The 18,411-nt window shown below is 49.4% G+C and overlaps 1 protein-coding gene across 2 annotated transcripts in view; it reads left to right on the plus strand.

The window, feature by feature from the left end:
* LOC144732162 (bifunctional heparan sulfate N-deacetylase/N-sulfotransferase 2-like) overlaps positions 1–18,411 on the plus strand; it is a 72,580-nt gene that overhangs the window by 15,618 nt on the left and 38,551 nt on the right. For both annotated transcript variants that reach the window (XM_078613504.1, XM_078613505.1), the window contains exons 3-4: positions 5,095–5,182; positions 5,860–6,014. In XM_078613504.1, the coding sequence (XP_078469630.1) occupies positions 5,095–5,182; positions 5,860–6,014 (243 nt within the window). The remainder of the gene's footprint in view (positions 1–5,094; positions 5,183–5,859; positions 6,015–18,411) is intronic.

Raw genomic sequence — 18,411 nt, forward strand, 5'->3', positions numbered from 1 at the left:
GCATGAGCGATTGCCCGTGATTTTTTTTATTGCCCGCGCACCGGACCACCACCACCACCACCGACGAAGGACATTGGCATCCAGCCGAGCGGATTATTTATGGGGCCGTGAAACGCGTGAGGGAGCCATAAGTCAGCGGATGATTTTGCAATTAGTACAGCTCACTTACTAAATAGAGGTGTGCCTCTTGATGGATGCACGCTTCAGAGGCAAGGGTGGGTGGGACACGCACAGATCAACTCTCACGGTCGGGGATTATCTGCTCGCCTGCTTTTAGTGCAACGAAACTAAAATATTTAGGGGCTGAAACGCGTCATTGATGCGCTCACAATGCAGGCCTCGCGTAATCATGTTCAAATCCGGGGCAAAATTACAGATTTGGAGTTTGCCTTTTCTCCGCGCGTAATTGCGACACTTGCGGTAACCATAAATTGTACGCCGATCGCACCGAAATCGAGTCAAGTTGTGACCTTCCCCGCATGCTCAGCCAAGCGCACGTGCGTCACGTGACACGACTGCGTTCTGTTGATTAGCAACAAAGCCTTGAAGTGCACTGGCCACGTGTCTGCCGAGCGCAGGTTCATGGTGTGCATACCCATCGCGCTACCGTGTGAGGATTGTACATTCGCTCATAATAAGCAGAACAAGTACATGGGCATCATGAGGCTCGCAAAGACGAACTGAGATCCCAAGCTTCCTTAGGGTCCTTATTTAATACCCGGCACTCTAAAGAGATGCTCGCAGGAGGAGCCCGGCTGATATTAATTCATGGTCGCTGCCACGGTGTGATGGTGAGCACACCGTACTGGCAATCCACCGGTCACCGGTTCAGCTTCCCGGCGCTGCAGTTGAAATAAAGTGGTTCACGTTTCTTAAATCCCGGCAGTATAAGTCCGTCGCTCGACATGCCGCGTGTGGCGGGGCGAGGAGTGGGTACTCCGACCTCTTCCAAAACACCGGTCCAAGCGAGGAAGAGCAGGCCAAATACCCTGTAGAGCTGCCCTCTCAGAGCTCCCTCGCGCGTAGGCCCTGCCGCCAGGGTAGTGCCGCGAGCCGGCGATATCCGGGCCGCGCCTTCACCCTCACTCGGCAAGTTTGTACACGACAACAACAATCTGCGCGGGAACCAAGCACAGGCACGGCGCCGGCGGATGCGAAAGCCGCGGCCGTTGGTTTTTATATCGTGAGCAAATAGGACCCGCGCAGGCAGTTCAGTAAATCGGCACAAACAAGTCGCTCCTGGGTAATTAATGCAGTGGGATCTCGATGGCAGCGGTGCTTGCCATGACTCACGTCCGCGTAATGGCTATCGATTGCCCCCCCCCCCCTCCCGTTGGCCGGGACCCCCGTGCTGAATTGAATTAAAAGATCGGGCGCGGTGCTCGCACCGATAATCATTGCCCCCCCCCCCCCTCGGATCTCCCCCCCCCCCGCCGCGCGTGTGACCTTCAGAGCGTTGCCAGCCGTGGCCTTTCCCTTTCTCGTCCCCCTCCTCCTCGTCATCCTCATCTTTGTCCTCTGGGAGATGTCGAATTGTGCGAAGGAACGAGTGAGTGAGCGAACGAGTGAGCGAACGAGTGAGTGAACGAGTGAGTGGGCGAGTGAGCGGGCGAGTGAGCGGGCGAGTGAGCGGGCGGTTGAGACACTGGCGGAGGATGCGACGATGGTTGGGCGTGGAGCAACGGCACGTCCGGGCCGCCATCAAGTGCCTCGGTCGACCCACGGTCATCGTCGTTGAGACTTTGGTCCTCTGGAGCTCGTGTGGCCAGGTGGCTCGGAGGACACCGCTGACATCCTGGGGTGCTGTTCTCTGCTGTGTGGACCAGAGGTCGCTTTGCGTGATTGTAGAGGTAGCTCTGTGATATCCGCTTCCATGGGCCGTTCTCTAATGCCAAGGGTTGCAATGCTCTGGATTTCCCAACGTGCCCTGCTCGATGCCCTCCTGGGTTAATAAATGGCATTATTAATATTGCATAACACTCCACACCCACTTTGCCAATAAATCATGAAGTTGGAGTTTGAAATGTCTCCACGTGTGCCAGAATCAATCTGCCACAAATTAACATTTCACATTGCCTTGGTTCTCCATAGCATGACAATCTGGTACCTATTTTAGTAACCCTGGAAGGATGATGGACCAAGTAAAACAGATAGTGATCGGGTTCGCTAACCCATCGGTGTGTACTGTCGAGAGTCATCGTGGGTTTTTCTCCCGGTACTGTGGGTCCTTTCTTACTTGCAATGCAATGATGTGAAAAGAATTGGCCAAACATCCCGAATGCAGAACTCTCCTGAAGTGATTCATAAGGCTGTCCCAGAATAAATATTTCACATTCTTCTATTAGCATGAAGATTCCCGCTTGACTTGTGGTTAGCCAGATACTTGCACACACCCTGAGCTGTGTGTTTTTTTAGGTTTGGCACAGAGCTCATAATACTTATGACACATGACAGGGTATATATATTATGTTTCCCCCACCACAAAGAAGCATGCACCAACAGAGCGTTCTACGAGCGTTCAGACACAGGGACACGCACAAGGCACGTGGTGTCACTTGAACAGACATTGTTTATGGTGGCAGGGTGACTGATCGGTGCTCAAGCCCCCTGCCTTCATCAAAAACTCGACACACTCGTCAACAACACTGTGACCTTAGCAACATATAGACGATGTTTTGGGAAACGGTCCTTTGTCATCGCGGATGCGTTTACCACCAATGCTGTGAGAGCCTTGGGTTCAGAAATCCGGCAGATCACCGCACTCTAGTTTTTTTTCTCTTCTGAGAATTGGCTATGCAAGAGATTTTTGTTCAATAAAATCTTGGAGTGGCCTTTTTAAAAAATCTGTGCACACTACGGGACACAATTTCACACGCATTAATTCGGCTATGAGAGGACAGAAAAGCCCCATATTGTTATCTCACGGAGGTGGCATTTTGCCAAATTGTTATTCCATTCAAAATACGCAGGAGGTGTGTTTACCTCGTTTTTTTCTGAAAAGGATCTTGTTGTTATTTTTTTATTACCGTTGAGCGTGAAACCAATCAATGTCGTAGCTATAACCTTTTGGGAGCCCATTTTGGGACAATTTTGATATTTGGAGCATTTGAATTATAAACATAGTCCTGACCATATTTGTACCAAATTTTAGCTTGCGAGCCCCTTGGAGAACATCCTCAGGATTTAAGGAAAATGACGAGTTACTCGATCACAATCAGCTGTTTTAGAAATGTCGAAAGTACATTTTTTATGTTGCATAATCTACAGAGAGAAATGAGTGGGTGTTCTTCAGGCATGTTGAGGCACTAAATTGCCTCTCAACAAGGAATCCACTGCTTTGCATTCGCCGTTTTCCACTGTTGCCACGCGTAGGAGGAGGCAGTTGCCCTCATGAAAAGCATTGCCGAGCTCTGCCCTTAATGAATAATGGACATCGCTGAAGGTTACATTAATTGCTCTCTTAATTCTGTCATGTTGTTTTCTGCCACTGCTTATCACCGACCTAACTTATCCTCGGCAAAGGCACTTTCGCGTTCGATTAAACCTTTAATTGTTTCCGTGGCAGTTCGCGCCGTGGGGATTATTGTTTGTCGGCAGCACGGGATGAGCTGCGGTGGCGGCCGGCTTAGAGTCCCGTTTATAAGCGACGGTGCGGTTTAATTAAATGCCGTATGCTCGGCCACGCCCTTCGCCAAACGCACGTTAGGCATGCACGTGACTCAATTGCCAGAGTTACATGACCACTGGATAAGGGATCTTGACGGGAGAGGAGGCCCGTATGGAGGGCCAATCGTAACGCCAGCACGTTCACATTACGTTGGCGTAGCTGCGTGCCGGGAGCCGTGCAAATAAACAGAGACGCCGTTTTGGAACCTCGTCGACCCGCTTGAAAAGTCCTCGTGCGCTCGCGTGGCCCAGTGTTTGGGAGCGAGTTAAGAGGATCGCGCAGTGGAACCCAGGAAAACAACGCGCGTTGCTCACCGAGATTGCGGCGGCTTTCAGGATTCGCAGTCAACCCACGTTGGGGATGAGCCACTGCGCGTTGCGGCAGAGGGGACGCCGCTTGAAGCCGCGCCGCGGGACTGTTCGGTGACCACTTAGTCGGGCCCGATTGCTACCCATGGAACCGATCTAAAATGCCGTTTTGCTATGTTAATTGAAAGGAGACGCTAATGAGTAGGAAGTTGCTTTTGGAATTGCCCCTAATGAATAGAGATTGGCACGGGCGATTAATGCGCGCACCCGTCTGGTCTTTGAAAAACATTTCCGTTTATCTATTAAATAGTTTAATGCGTGGAGCGAGAGAGGCTATCTCACTCGGTGGGTGATGATTCACATTCCCGCGCGACGGTTCCGTGAATTTTCAGGATTGTCGGTCACAGTTCAATTTAAAGAGTGTTACTTTTTGTCTCTTCGTACAATCTCTTTGAGAGTCATTGTTGTTTATAGTTTCCGTCCTTTTGCATCCACTCCATTAGCCTAAATGTAACATTAGCCTGTAATTTGCTTGCGATTTGATTGCAATCGGTACACCCCTGTAAATCATCAGTTGTGACTCGCAACATTGGGTGAGTATAATTTGCATAAGAATCGATTTTAGTAAACAAATAAGGCACATGTGGAGTAGCCGCATATTTGTGTAACTCAATTAACTTTCTAAATCTGGATCCTGTTTACAACCTTCCATTATTTTTCTGTTCACAGTAATAGCCCAACATATTTGGGCAGGTTCGTTGCAGATGTAATTCGCCACTGATGGTGGACATGCGCGGGAATCGTACCCAGGTTGCCGGATTCGTAGCATAGTGTTCGAACCCACGACATCCCAGCTCCCACCAGTGTGTAGTGTCAGTTCGTAGAAACAGATTTATGCTCATGCCTCCTGCGCTGATTACCGTGGTGAAGTATGGTCAAACAAACACGTGTGATTGACGCCCCGCAAGGATGCCGTCATCCAGCAGCGGGTTGACAGGGTGGCTGTGCATTTTAATTATTGTTAATAATTGGAAATGAATAAATGCATGAATCAACGACTCACTGAATGGATGGATGAATGAATGGACGTGTGTTGATCGAACGCGCGTTGATCCGCAGGCCCTGCTGAACACGCAGATGAAGCTGCGGGAGCGGGTGAAGAACTTCACCTTCAACCTCGGCTTCTCCGGAAAATTCTACCACACAGGTACTGTGCACCACCACCACTGGCTGAAGGGCCTCCTAGTACAGGGAGGCCGAGAAGAGAGCCCCTCTGGAGGTTGTTGGGGCTACGCTTTCAAACCGGCCAGACAGCTTCGAAGAGGTGTGAGTAACCCTCGCTTGTTGATGGTTCTTTGCTTTTTTTTTGTCACTATTATGATGTTGTTTCAGCAGGCAACAATTCAAGAGATCAGGATAGGCTCATATGCACGAGTGACCCGGGGCATTAGTCTGTCAGTAGGGGTGCCACGAGTGCTGTTTATAATGCCAATCGAGTAATTTGCGGGTAATTATTTTGCTTGGCAAATTTGGGCCCTGGCGCCCGGCACACAGTAGCCCACTCTTGTGAATCACATCGGGGATATTGAACGTCCGGTGTAAAGCAGACGGCGCGTAATATTATCACGGTTATTAGGCCTGCGGTAGTAACCAGGGCGGCTGCTGGAGTTGAACCGTGAACCTCCGCAACAAGTGACGAATGCGCGCTACCTTTGGGTGAGGTCGTGGTCATGGTACCACTGACACCCACCGTGGCATTGTTGTAGTGGTGGCGGTGGTGGCGGTAATCCTCGTGATGCTGTCACTGACAGTGGCGATGGCGATGTTGTTGTGATGTTGTGATGTTGATGTGATGTTGATGTGATGTTACGGTGGTGGTTGCAGGCACGGACGAGGAGGACAATGGTGACGACATGCTCATCTCCCACCGTGACCAGTTCTGGTGGTTCCCACACATGTGGAGCCACATGCAGCCCCACCTCTTCTACAACCAGAGCGTCCTCGTCGAGCAGATGGGACTCAACCGCCAGTTTGCCCTGGTACGTCGCGACGCGGCTCTGGTGTGAATTGGTGAGCGAATTAGCTGCTCGTTTTACAACCGGGTAGCAGCAGCAGCGACGGCGGTGGAGGAGGCGGGGGGGGGGTACTTATTACCGAGAGGTTCTTGAGTCAGTTTGGGTGGCTCAGCTGTCAGAGCACTGAACTGCAGTGACTGCACATTTGATGCACTTTTGACTGCATAGCCACTGGAGCTGTGCACTTTTAAGTCTAGATTGAAAACGAATTTCTTTAGAACTGCTTTTATGTGCTTAGTTTGTTGTCCTTCCCCCGCACCTCCGACTAGCACGGTTGGCTACGTACGGTGCGAAGACGTTCAATAGACGTACGTACGTACTGAGATCCTGGGTCTGAATCTGGGTGTCGACCGCTCTGCGATTTTACTGATTTTCTCCAGTGTTGCGGAGTCGATGGTTTCAACCATGCCGCGAATGGCTGCACACACAAAATAAAAAAAATATTTTGTCAATCCGTAATTTTCATTTCAGTTCAACTAAATTTTACAGCTTCGAGGTTTAACGATGTTGATTTGGCCACCTGAAAATGGACATTCATAAAGCAGGGATTAAGTGCTGAAGGGCTGTATCCCTTCCATGTGGACAAATTGGGTCACTTGAAGGATCTATGGTGTCTGATTCTGCAGCCTGTTCACTTGACACCACGGTGATACCCTGCTTTGAGTGAATTCAAATTCGACACCGTGCCTTTGACTCAAACTAATACCTCAATTATAATGAATGTAATTGCTTAAAAAGACAGACCAAAGTGAAAAATAATCTGAAATAAATTAGCTTTTGTGTGCACTTCTAGATAGGTCTCCTTTGTAAAGGTGATTAATTCTCTCAGCGGGCTCCCCACAGGTTTGAATAAAGGTTCCCATTTAGCGAGTATTGACTCATCGATTCAACATAGATTCTGATGCTCACGATGCGCGCTTAAAGTCAGGGCACGTGGGAAAGTGCACAGCCTCCACTGAGGATGAGAAGTCCCTTGTGATGTACAGGATATTCATAGAGTATGCATGCCCCACACTACATTTTTTTTAATCAAGAATTGCATCTCAAGTACCATCCTTAATGCCTACCTACCCACCCGCCTATATATCCATATACTATCCAGCAGCATATCTACCCCTACTCCCGTACCTGGACATCTGTGAAGAGGAGCTTCATAGCTCATCAGATTTCTGCAGTCTAAATTCAGATTCCGATGATGATTCTTTGGTGGTTGTTACCAGCACCGCAACCGGCCTCATTTGTCAAACCAGTGCTGATGTTTACACACCGCACCAGGTACTCAATTAAGCCTGAGTCAACCTAGGGGAGGCCCAGGACTTGTTTAGTTATCTCTCACCACTGGTGTATACCAAGGCTGCGAACCAAACTCAGGCGGCCGTGTTTGTAGCGAGTGCACTAACTATCATGTGATCACTCCGAGTACAATATCCCCTTGCTATTAGTGAGGGATGTGTTCCAGAAATGCTCGTGAACAGCAAATGTCACGGATAATGATATTGGCCTACGAATACATGAATGAGCTATTAAACACATGAACATTATCTCATCACTTTCTCGCATCACATTCTCTCTCGTCTTTATCTCTCTTCCTCTCTCTCGATGCAGTCGTCGTGTAGAGTTCCAGATGTGATTCGTGGATAGCCAAAATCGCGGATCGGAAGTTCGTGAATAATGAGAGAATGCTATTTGCATTTTAACACGTAGGCTTTCGCGATCAATATTATTCATAATCAACATTTTTGGGTTAGATCGCGTTATTTATAAATGTGTCGTAACCCTCCACCACCCGACACGGCCAATCAGAAAACAAAAGTGTCACGTTGACAAAAGACAAATAGTTCACGGGATTACTATATAGCGGTAACCACCACGGGGTAACTACATAACCGGGTCAGGTCAGTTAACGCACTGCCTGACCCACCATGCCGAGCGTCAAGACTGAAGAGCGAAGACCAAAGAGACGTAGCATGTCGGGTTCCATTCCAGTAGACAGCCCAGATCGGACCTCGGGACCTCCCTTTTATGCCGCTCAGCGTGGCCCGGCTCCGCCTCGGCCACGCCCCCTTCTAGAACTCCCGAGAAGTCTCTGGGCCATACACCACGTGTCCCTTCTGTCACCTTTGGCCCACATCCTTACCCTGTCCTGTCACGTGCCCTTGCCAGCCAATTGGGCTGCTACGTCCTCACATGCGCTCTCTCTACCCGCCGCTAGAACCATGCTCCTTAGGGACCATTTACCATGGCATAGCACACCCTGCTGTGCAGAGAGGGCTACTTACACTCCAGTTCTCCTCTCTATAAGTAATTGGCGCTGTGCGCCGTAGTGATCCAATATACGTCACTACACAACCAAAGCTTCCAAAACCGCTAGGTCTCCAATGTGTTTTTCGGGTTATGCCTTGTGTTGTTCGGAACGATGACCAACATGGATTTAACCTGAAGAAGCTCCCGAAAATGTGGAGCGAAACATCGGACGTCGTGCCAAACAGCACGCATGGCGCAAGCCGACAACACGCCGGAGAGCCGTACGACGCAAGCGTGGAAACCTACGCAGTCGAAATTACGCTTTTGGTGCCTTGGTAAAAAAACCACGCTTTGTTCAAGTCAATGCCGCCATCCGCAGGACTCCTCTTTATAACTCTTGACATCAGCAATACCCGGCACGGGCCACGGACGCGTGCAGAGAAGGCTCAGACACAGTCCCTAAGGCACTGCCCCTGCCACCTGACCTACCCAGCCCTCTACCCATGATGCCTCACACTCATCTCTGCGCCGTGGACGCGTGCACTGTAGGCAATAGCCACCGTAACTCAAGTAAGTTCAAAATATCCTTAGTGAAAAACGTGGGAATAGGTCTTTTACCCTTTCTGGCAATAAAACGGGTGTTAAGATGTTCATACATCAAATAGAAACCTACTTCGAGGCATCAAGTCTGCATTATCCACGGATAGTTGTGGCAAAACATGCAAGCAAACATGCTCTGATTATAATATATGCTTTGTCTTTGAAACTGATTGGCCAAACACCAGAGACAGCCTTGTTCAGGGCCTTGCCTCACCAGTGTTAGAGCAGAGCACCCCAAAAGGCCAAACGGTCCCATGGACATCAAAATATCCACTTTTTGCATCGGAGAGTACGAGAGAAGAGGGAGATCCACACAACGGCTCGTCCCCTTCTCACCCGTCTCTCTGTGCAGTGGAAATCGCGGCGTGGTTCTGCCATCGATAGACTCGTCAAGCGTTCGGTGAATTGGAGTTGAGCGGGGGAAGCCGCGTGGTTAATTTGGCCGTAACCCTCGATTTTGACGCGAGCCCGAGCGAAGAACCCCCCCCCCCCATAACGTTATCCCAGTTTCCTTGCCCCCCCCCCAATCCTCCCACACCGTTACACCCCTCGCCGAGCCAAATTGAAATAATCACCCCGCCCTCCCCCACTCCACCCCTTGTCAGAGTGAAATTGAGAATTACGCCACTTATTTGCTACAAATCGTCGCGTTAGTCGCGGTCAAATTCTCGGAGAGAGGCCGCAAAGCCCTGACGCGTTTTAATCGCGACAGCCTCGTTGTGGGACCGCTCAATGAGCTCTCCCTCACTCCAAACGAAACGGGACAAAGCCACTTCCCGTTCACCTTGAACACTGGCCGTGTTTGTCCTTGTTGCCATCGTCATCATTTAGTCCTGATCTAGCCACTGCTGGATGGAGGCATCTCTGCACCGATGCTATCCTTTTTCTGTTGAAACAACAATTTATCTTGTTAGACAATTTTTTTTTATTTTTACCAGGTAAGGCCCACTGAGCTATACAGCTGTTTTCAGAAGCCACCTGGCCACAAATGATAGCTCAACGAAGCGGCTTATCGCATGGAAATTGATAGCAGCCAAATAAATTTCGATTTAAAGCTTTCGTGGATCTTTCGGTAAAGTCACGTAGAAGGGAAATAATAAAATAATAAAAATAAAACATGATAAAATTCTCACGACGTTTCGGCCACAACACAAGCAGCCATCCTCAGGTGAAGAACAGAGCTGTCGGAAAGACAGCGTCTGTTCTATGATGTTTTATTTTTATTATTTTATGATTTCCCTTCTACGTGACTTTACCGAAAGATCCAAGAAGCAGCCAAATACTCCAAACGCATGTTTATAAATGTGGAGGGAACAACTGGAGGACCTACAGAAAATTCAGCAGCAGGCGTCAGGGTCTGGATCGAACCCACGACCTCCTGCATACCAGGCGAGGGAGTTAACATCTCCTAGCCACCGTGGCGACCTCGCCAGCTGCACATGAGCTGACCTCGTCGCAACTTGCCCCCAGTGATCGTCCTCTTGGGGGTGCTCTCTCGCTTGGCTGCTATTCTTTCACCCGGACTCATCCATTGTCCATTGGCAATCATCATCATTATTATCATCGTCGTCGTCATCCCTTCTAGCTATCATCTGTCCAGCCCAAGCCGACTTACTTTTCTTGCCAATCAACTTTAATATATGTATGTATGTTGAACTTCTTTAGCTCATCGGAGGTGCGGGTGGTCCAGTACGGTAAAATAACTGTCCTACAGCTCACACGGCGTTGGGGAAGCCCTCGTTCAGGAGTGAATTGGCACGAGAGCTGAACGTGTACGCTGACGGATGATTCCATGGTTATACCGCTGTCATTATTCCAAAGACCAGGTAATCAAACCACTCACATCCCGATGCTTTCAAAGAGCAGCACTCAGCATAGCGCACCGCGCCGTTCGGAGCACAAGCCTGGCGGGAAGCGCGTCTGGCGGCTTGGACGGGGCAGTGCCGATGGCCGCGCAAGAACAGCGGGGAATATTGCGCCGACCGGCAGATAAGCGAGGTGCGCCGTGGCCCGGGGGTTGCCCAGGGCACGGTGAACCCGCTCGCAGCGCCGACCTTGGTGAGCGAGCGCGCCAGGCTGATGGGAGCGTGCCGGGCAAGCGGCGCTTAAGGCCGTCGGACGCCAGGACGCGCGCTCGCGGCGCTCGCCCCGGATTTGCGCAGGGCGGGACGAGAGAGCCGTCGTCGGTGTCGTCTGGCCAGGTGCGGTCGTCGGCGAGCGACCCCGCTGGGGGGACCGCTGACGTCGTGCGATTGTCGCTTCGCTTCGATCTCGCGGCGTGCGGCAGTGGGAACAACGGCGCGGGTTTTCGTATTTTGCCGCTCGCCGCCCCTGTGCGCCCAGCAGTAGTGTGAATGGGTCTTCGCTTATCCTGCGTTGGTTTATCCTGCGCCTCGGTCCGAGGCGCTTTACAATAATTGTGATAATTGTACATAAGCTGAGCGTGGTTTAAATAAAGAGTGGGATTATTAAAAGTGGCGGTGTAGCTATGGTGACAGTAAGGAGGACAGATGGGAGTGGTTAAAGAGGGGGGGTCGGGGTCGGGGTAGTGATAAGGGGTAGGAGGAGGGGTAGTGGAAGGGCTAGGCCTGTCCGTAGTTGGTGGACCAGGCAGGGAGTAGCAGGAGGATGGGCTAGGCAGAAGAGACGGGGGTTTTTTTAAGGGGAGGAGTGGAAGCTGCAGGTGAAGATGGTTGCTCTGTGTGCTGCAGTGGGAGTCGGTCCCAGTGAAAGCGAGCGAGAGAGCAGCAGGACGAGGGAGGCACAGGGAGGGACGGTGGAGAAAGAGAGCGTAGAGAGTGGGATGAGACGGAGTAGTAAGAGAAGCGAGATGAGATGGGGCAAGACCATGGAAGGATTTCTAGGCTAGAGTGAGACATTTAAAAAGACCAGCGATAGGTCGCCGATCGTGGGATGAAGCGTGGGTGCTCTCATGTCTTCAAAGACGTCCGGTGAGCATGGCAGCGTAGGCCAAATACCCTTTGTAGGGGCCCTCTCGAGCTTTGTCTTGTCGAAGGCACCTCCTTCAGCAGTGGATTTCACAAATAAATGCAAGGCTTCACCTTAACCTACTTTTTTTTTTGTCGGTCTCATCTACACATATGCCTGTGTGGAAGAGTAGGCCAAGTAGCTGCTAGAGTCGCTCTGCAGACCTCTCTGCGAAAGTGCGGCTGTGCCAACAGGCAACGCAACAACAATGACCCGTTAGACACCCGCGCACGCAAGCACGTGCACGCAGGCACGCGGGCTCGCACAACGAACGCGACGGATTACATAACCCCGGCACGGCGTGTGTATGGTGGCCGCGGGCGGGGGTGGGGGCGCCACGTGGAGCCGACACTTCCTGGGCATGTGGTGCGGACAAGGGGGTCGGCTCGCCACGTGTGTGTGCGCGCGTGTGCACGTGGCGCGCGTGCTTTCGGCACGTGCGCTCGCCACGTGCGCGCGCCATGTGCGGTCCGACACGTGTCGTCCTGTCCCGTGCATTGGCAAAGCCAGCATCCTCCCACATACCAAACACTCGTCGATTGTCTTAGCCAAACACCCCGCTGCAGGAACCTCTTGCAAGGCACTCTTGGGACTCTTAGAACACTTCTTAAAAAGGAGCAAAGATCCCAATGCTGCACAACCCCTCCTTAAAGAGCCTTTGAGACTCGGGCGAGGCTTTCCTGGATTTAAAAAAATAATGCATGGCTTAACGAAAAATAATTGAACATTTCGTGACAGTGCTCGTCAGATAATGTTTTACGGCTTTGCAAGGGGCTCACAACGTTGATTTCAAACTTGGCCTCTTGATGCCGCTAATCTGCCCAAATCTGCATAATGAGCCCATCTTATACCACGTTGGGCAATTTCGAGCAGTGAGGGACGCGCGCTGTCACTTATCGTTCGCGGGCTCGCTAAGGGTTAAATCTTGGGAGAGAGCGTTGACCCTTACATTTAAAAGAAACCTTTACAGAGTGCTTCCGTGCCAAACGATGGAGGTGATAAAAGGGATCGTAATGGAATATCCTCGGGCATTTTTGGGACGTTTATATCGTGAGTGTCCGTACGTTTAAAAGTCGTGCCATGCCGCTGAGTTTATCCTGGCACTGCCCCCAGTGATTAACGGCAGATTCTCATTTCACGATGGCAATCACAAAGCGGTAGAGATAAACGACTCGCGGTTATGGCCGGGAGAAATTCAAGTGCATGTGCGGTGTGTGCGGGTGCCCGACACTTTGCGCTGTTCTCCGAGAATGTTCGAGTTTATCAGCAGGGAGCGTGCAATCGTGTCCTTTTAGGTCATGAGTTCAAATCCTGGTTGGGGGTCGGCTCAGCCCGTCATCCATCTGGAGTCGAATTAATGATGGTACCCTTTAGTGGGACGCTACCAATGTGTGCTTTCCACCACTGGCTTGGGGCCATCAACAGAATCGAGGGTCAAATTGCTCATTTGAGCATAGAGACACTTATTGATTTTTGTTTTCCATTCCGGATTATTGTGATCTTTACATGGAAAAACTGACCCTCCCACCCTCCCCCCACATTACCATGGTAATCTGACATTTCCACATTACCATGGGGGTAAGGTGGGATTTCCACATAATGAGGCACGATAGCCGGAATAAGTCATTTCTGATTTCACACGGCAATATACCGCATGGCGACCGCCCCAGCTTGTCCCAGCACGAGGCTCGCAAACCGCAGCATTCGGCGGTCTTCGTAGGCCCGAGATTGCACCGTGCGAGCAGGAGCCGGCAAACTTTGTTCCCCACTGAAGGTCTTCATAAGGTCACTTTATGTGCTCGTGTGACAATGCAGCGCTAATGAGCTTACAGGCTATTAAACCGTAAATGGCCCGTTAATCCCGGGGTTGGGACATGGGCGTGCCGCGTCGCGCCGCTCGGCTGGAGAGGAAGTGGCCGCGCGATGAGCAAACGCCTCTCCCGCCGCGGTCTGCCAGGGTCGCGCGATTACGCGAAGGGGAAATCTGTTTCTCTTCGGCGGCGGACGCATTTCCAGCATGTAGCGGGGGGGAGGAAGGTGGGGGGGGTAATCTTCTGCAGGATTCGTGGTCCGGACCATACCTTGTGGCTCTCCTTACCCTGTTGACGGCTGCGGTGCTGTAACTTACGCCGTCGTTGTTTTATAAACGCACTTATGTTTTTTAATTAATTGCCAGGCAATGCTTTTTTTCTCTTGTAAATCAGCCCCGTCCGTGGGCAGGTGCTACCGATGTTTGGCCTCACATCACAGTGGTTTTACCGCAATTTAGATGTGGGACAGACCATCGCACATCGGTCACATTCATAGATTACTACACAGCAGGTTTTGTGAGCGAATGCGATGGCTTCAGGAGGCCTTCATTCAGCAGTGGATTGACCATGGCTGATGATGGTGATGATGATGAATACATCCTTTCTGAGCAATTCCTCCTCTGTGTGCCATGGCGAGTTGGCACAGTGGTTAGCGCATTGCACAGTGACCTCACCAACCTGAGTTCAGAATCAGAATATGTATTTGTACGAGACGAATCCGATGAGCTATAAAGCTCTTGATCACAGATGTCCAGTAGGGGCAGGTAAGGACGTTCCAACAACAAACAGTACCCAAACATGATTGTCGTGCAAAGTAGAAGAAAGGTAAACAAATCGCCAAAACACATACAAATAAAACTAAACCATGCCCATTCTAAATTAAATTCCCAGCGAACGGCTAACACGTGCTGGCGTGCGATATCTGAAATGGTCCCGTGTACCCTCTTCGCCAGCACATCACTGACCAGAACGGTGAAGTATGGTCAAACAACCCCCATTGCTCGAACAGTATCGGGCGGCCTTCATCCAGCAGTACAATGATTTAGTGATATATTTGTAAATGCACAGGAGGTATACATCGGGGTCCTAGGAATTCAATGGCAGGGTAGGGTAAGCAACTTGTAAGTTCAGCATAGGCTGTATTGGAAATCCATTGTGTAGCTGCGTTCACGCGGAGGAGTTTTTCTCCTACGCTTGGGGTAGGATTGCGGATGATGGACCGAGGCGGACGTTGGGGTGGCCCCCAGAGATCGTGAGAAGAAGACCTCGAGCCAGAAGGGGGGTGGGAGACCGTCGGTTGCGCACGTCACAACTGCAAGCTTTTCAATTTGAGCTTTAGGAAAGAATGTGAGGGCAGCGGGTTTAAATTATTCCTGAATCGGCTAATTACACCACTGGCAGTACTGATGTGCTCTGTTTGAGAATTTAAATTGTGCATTTATCCACGAGTCTCACTGGGCTTCGAGACTAATTCCTTTTGGAGCATTTCGCCAAGTGGGAGCTCAGCAGAGTACCTAGAAGAAAATTAAAAACCCACAAGTGCAATGGGAGAATTCTCAAGCACAATGCAGATCGGTCATACATCCGATTACTTTCCTTATAAATACATTTTTAAAAGACAATTTGCTTTGTCTTTTTATTTTATTCGAAGTTTGGTCCTAAAAAAAATCTTCAAGTTATATGTGATCACTCGCAATAAAATCAGTGCCGTTATTATCACTGCAAGATGAAGGCCCAACCCAAGTGTTGCATCTCAGTTCTGCGATGCAACAGTCCATTTATCGCGCATGCATGAGCTTATTTCATTGGCTCTGTCTCCACGTGCTAGAGAGGTACATCCTCTCTAGCACGTTTCCTCACTTTGACTGCCACTCAACCATTAGCCTCCACCACCGGTCATCGTCCCTTCTCGCTACGCTCAAGACAGCCTTGGTCCTCAGTACCTGCAGTCCCGTCTGGCCACCGACCTTGCGCTCCTCGGGCCAGGCCCTGCGAGCTCAACCTAGAATGTTTCATTCCACGCTGGGTGGTAGTAGGTAGGGCCTTCTTGAGTGTGGAGCCTTAGATGTGGAACTCTCCCCCGCCGGCCCTCAGATTGGTCTCCGAGAACCAACCAGTTCAAGAAACTCTGGAAGACCCACGTTTTCCTTTAACCTTTTCCTTGAGTATGTCCTCTCATTTTTATATTTTATGTGTCTTGATTTTATAGACAGGGACTACCTTCGTTTAATTCCTACTGTAAAGTATTGCGATTCCCTCTTTAGTGGGGGTGAGTTTTTACAAAAACATTTTTTTGAATTAATTGAATGAATGAATGTATCCTGCCCAAGCCAACTTGGTCCTAATTAACCCTTTTCCATTCCGAGACATCTGCAAGTTGCAGGGTGGGTATCCCATTCACCACTGAATCTCGGAACGCACGAGCGGTTCAGCGTTAATTTTATTTCAAGAGGCGTATAGCGCCGTTGTATTTAATGACATTGTGCTCACCGCAGACATATGTAGTGAAGCAACCGCACTCTGATATCTCTACACCACCTCATGTTCTCCGAAAATCCACGTGCCTTTCTTTCTGTCTCTCAATGTAATTCCCAGCACACCGTCCTCTGTCGCTATGCTCCTTTGCACACTCTTTCATGAGTGCATTGTACTCGTTGCTATGAATGGGATGTACCCCTTCATGTCACTATGCACGAAATTATTGTACAGCGTTGTGAGATGCAGTTGCACGATTGCCGCGAAATAAAACTGAAATCATTATTGTTAGGACTAATGGTGGCGTCGGCGCAATGGCAAGACGTTGCACCCGAACGTAGCCGTGTTCGCAGATGAGAACAGAAAATCGCGGGGTAGAACGCAGAGCGTTGTATATCCCACGCAGGGAAGTGTAAACACAGCAGGCTAAAGAAGCGCAATTCGTAAATAGTTTATAAAAAAAAATTCTAAGCCAGAGAAATTAAGGAAATGAAATGCCCACGCAGTCTAAACATCGATGGCTTTGTTTGTAAAAGCCCGTGTGTGCAACGGCTGCACTCACGTAAACCTGGGTTGGCTCCGAATGTCATGAATGTGCTTTGTAGTCCTCTATTAAAGTGAAATTCCCAAACGGTCATTCCTTCTCTCTTTAACCGAAACGGAATTGGCTTAATGCTCGCTGAAGCATATTGCTCCGGAGGGATTGTGAAATTGACTTGATGCTGCCCTGCAAAACCGTTTTAATATCCCCTCTGAGCGGAACGCCCAGTGGCACGCACACAGCCGTTTCCTTGACAAATGTAAAGCTCCGATCTTTTTAATATATATTTAGAATACCACACGGTACAGTTTGGATTAATAGATAATCTAAATGCGACCCTCGTCTCAAGATGCAGTATAGTAGAACCCCTCTTAACGACGATAATTGGTTCCACGAAACCGGTCGTTAAGTGATTTGGTCATTAAGCGAGTATAGGAAATTAAGCGAGTATAGGAAATACACGTTAGAGGGTTAATTCGTTCCGATAGCAGCGGAAGTCACCCTTTTTCACCCAAACGCACTTTATAATCTTTCAACAATGGATATGAATACATAAAGATACAAACAACATTATAAACATGATATTAAAATAAATATGTTTAATCAATGCAGGGGAATGGTCGTTAAACAATTAGTCATTAACAACAGGAGTTGTCGTTCAGAGGGGTTCTACTCTACACTACACTATACACTACTCTACACTAAACTACTATACACTACACTATACACTACTATACACTACACTACTATACACTACACTACTCTACACTACACTATACACTACTCTACACTACACTATACACTACTATACACTACACTACTATACACTACACTACTATACACTACACTATACACTACTATACACTACACTATACACTACTAAACACTACACTACTAAACACTACACTACTATACACTACACTATACACTACTATACACTACACTATACACTACTATACACTACACTACTATACACTACACTACTATACACTACACTATACACTACTATACACCACTACTATACACTACACTATACACTACACACTACACTACTATTCACTACACTACACTACTATACAATACACTTTTCACTACACTATACACTACACTAATCTACACAACTAAACACTACACTACTATACGCTACACTACTATACGCTACACTACTATACACGACTATACAGTAAGCTACTATACACTACGCTACTATACACTACACTATACACTACACATTTGGCTCTATGGAGGCCTGCCGTTCAGCGATTAGTCGTTAAGAGGGGTTCTATTGTATAGAACAAATGTATTAGACTGGAGCAATCCAATGAGCTACGAGCGGGGGCTCTGGGGAGCTCCTCCACAGGTTTTTTGGCCGACCCGCCCACGCTCGCGAAACATCTTGAAAGAGATGCGAGTCCCCACACTTTCCCCCACCAAATGCGACCTGTTGATTGACTGCGTGGTGCACCCCGTTTATCATGCTGGGTGGACAGAGGTGGTGCGGGGGGAGGGGATTTGAGAAATTTGCCCCATTGTTTTAACTGGAGAGAGAGCTGTATATCCTGTATAATGTGTCCACATATACACACACACACGATATATTTAATCATTTAGAAGGTCGGTCTTGCGTCGAGAAGAGGAAAGTCTGGAACCTGGATTGAACTGGGGCAAGGGGTCGACAATGCTGATGGTCACAGGGAGGGAG

Source organism: Lampetra planeri, chromosome 41 (assembly GCF_965212315.1).
Source record: "Lampetra planeri chromosome 41, kcLamPlan1.2.h2, whole genome shotgun sequence".
NCBI classification, from domain to species: Eukaryota; Metazoa; Chordata; class Hyperoartia; order Petromyzontiformes; family Petromyzontidae; genus Lampetra; species Lampetra planeri.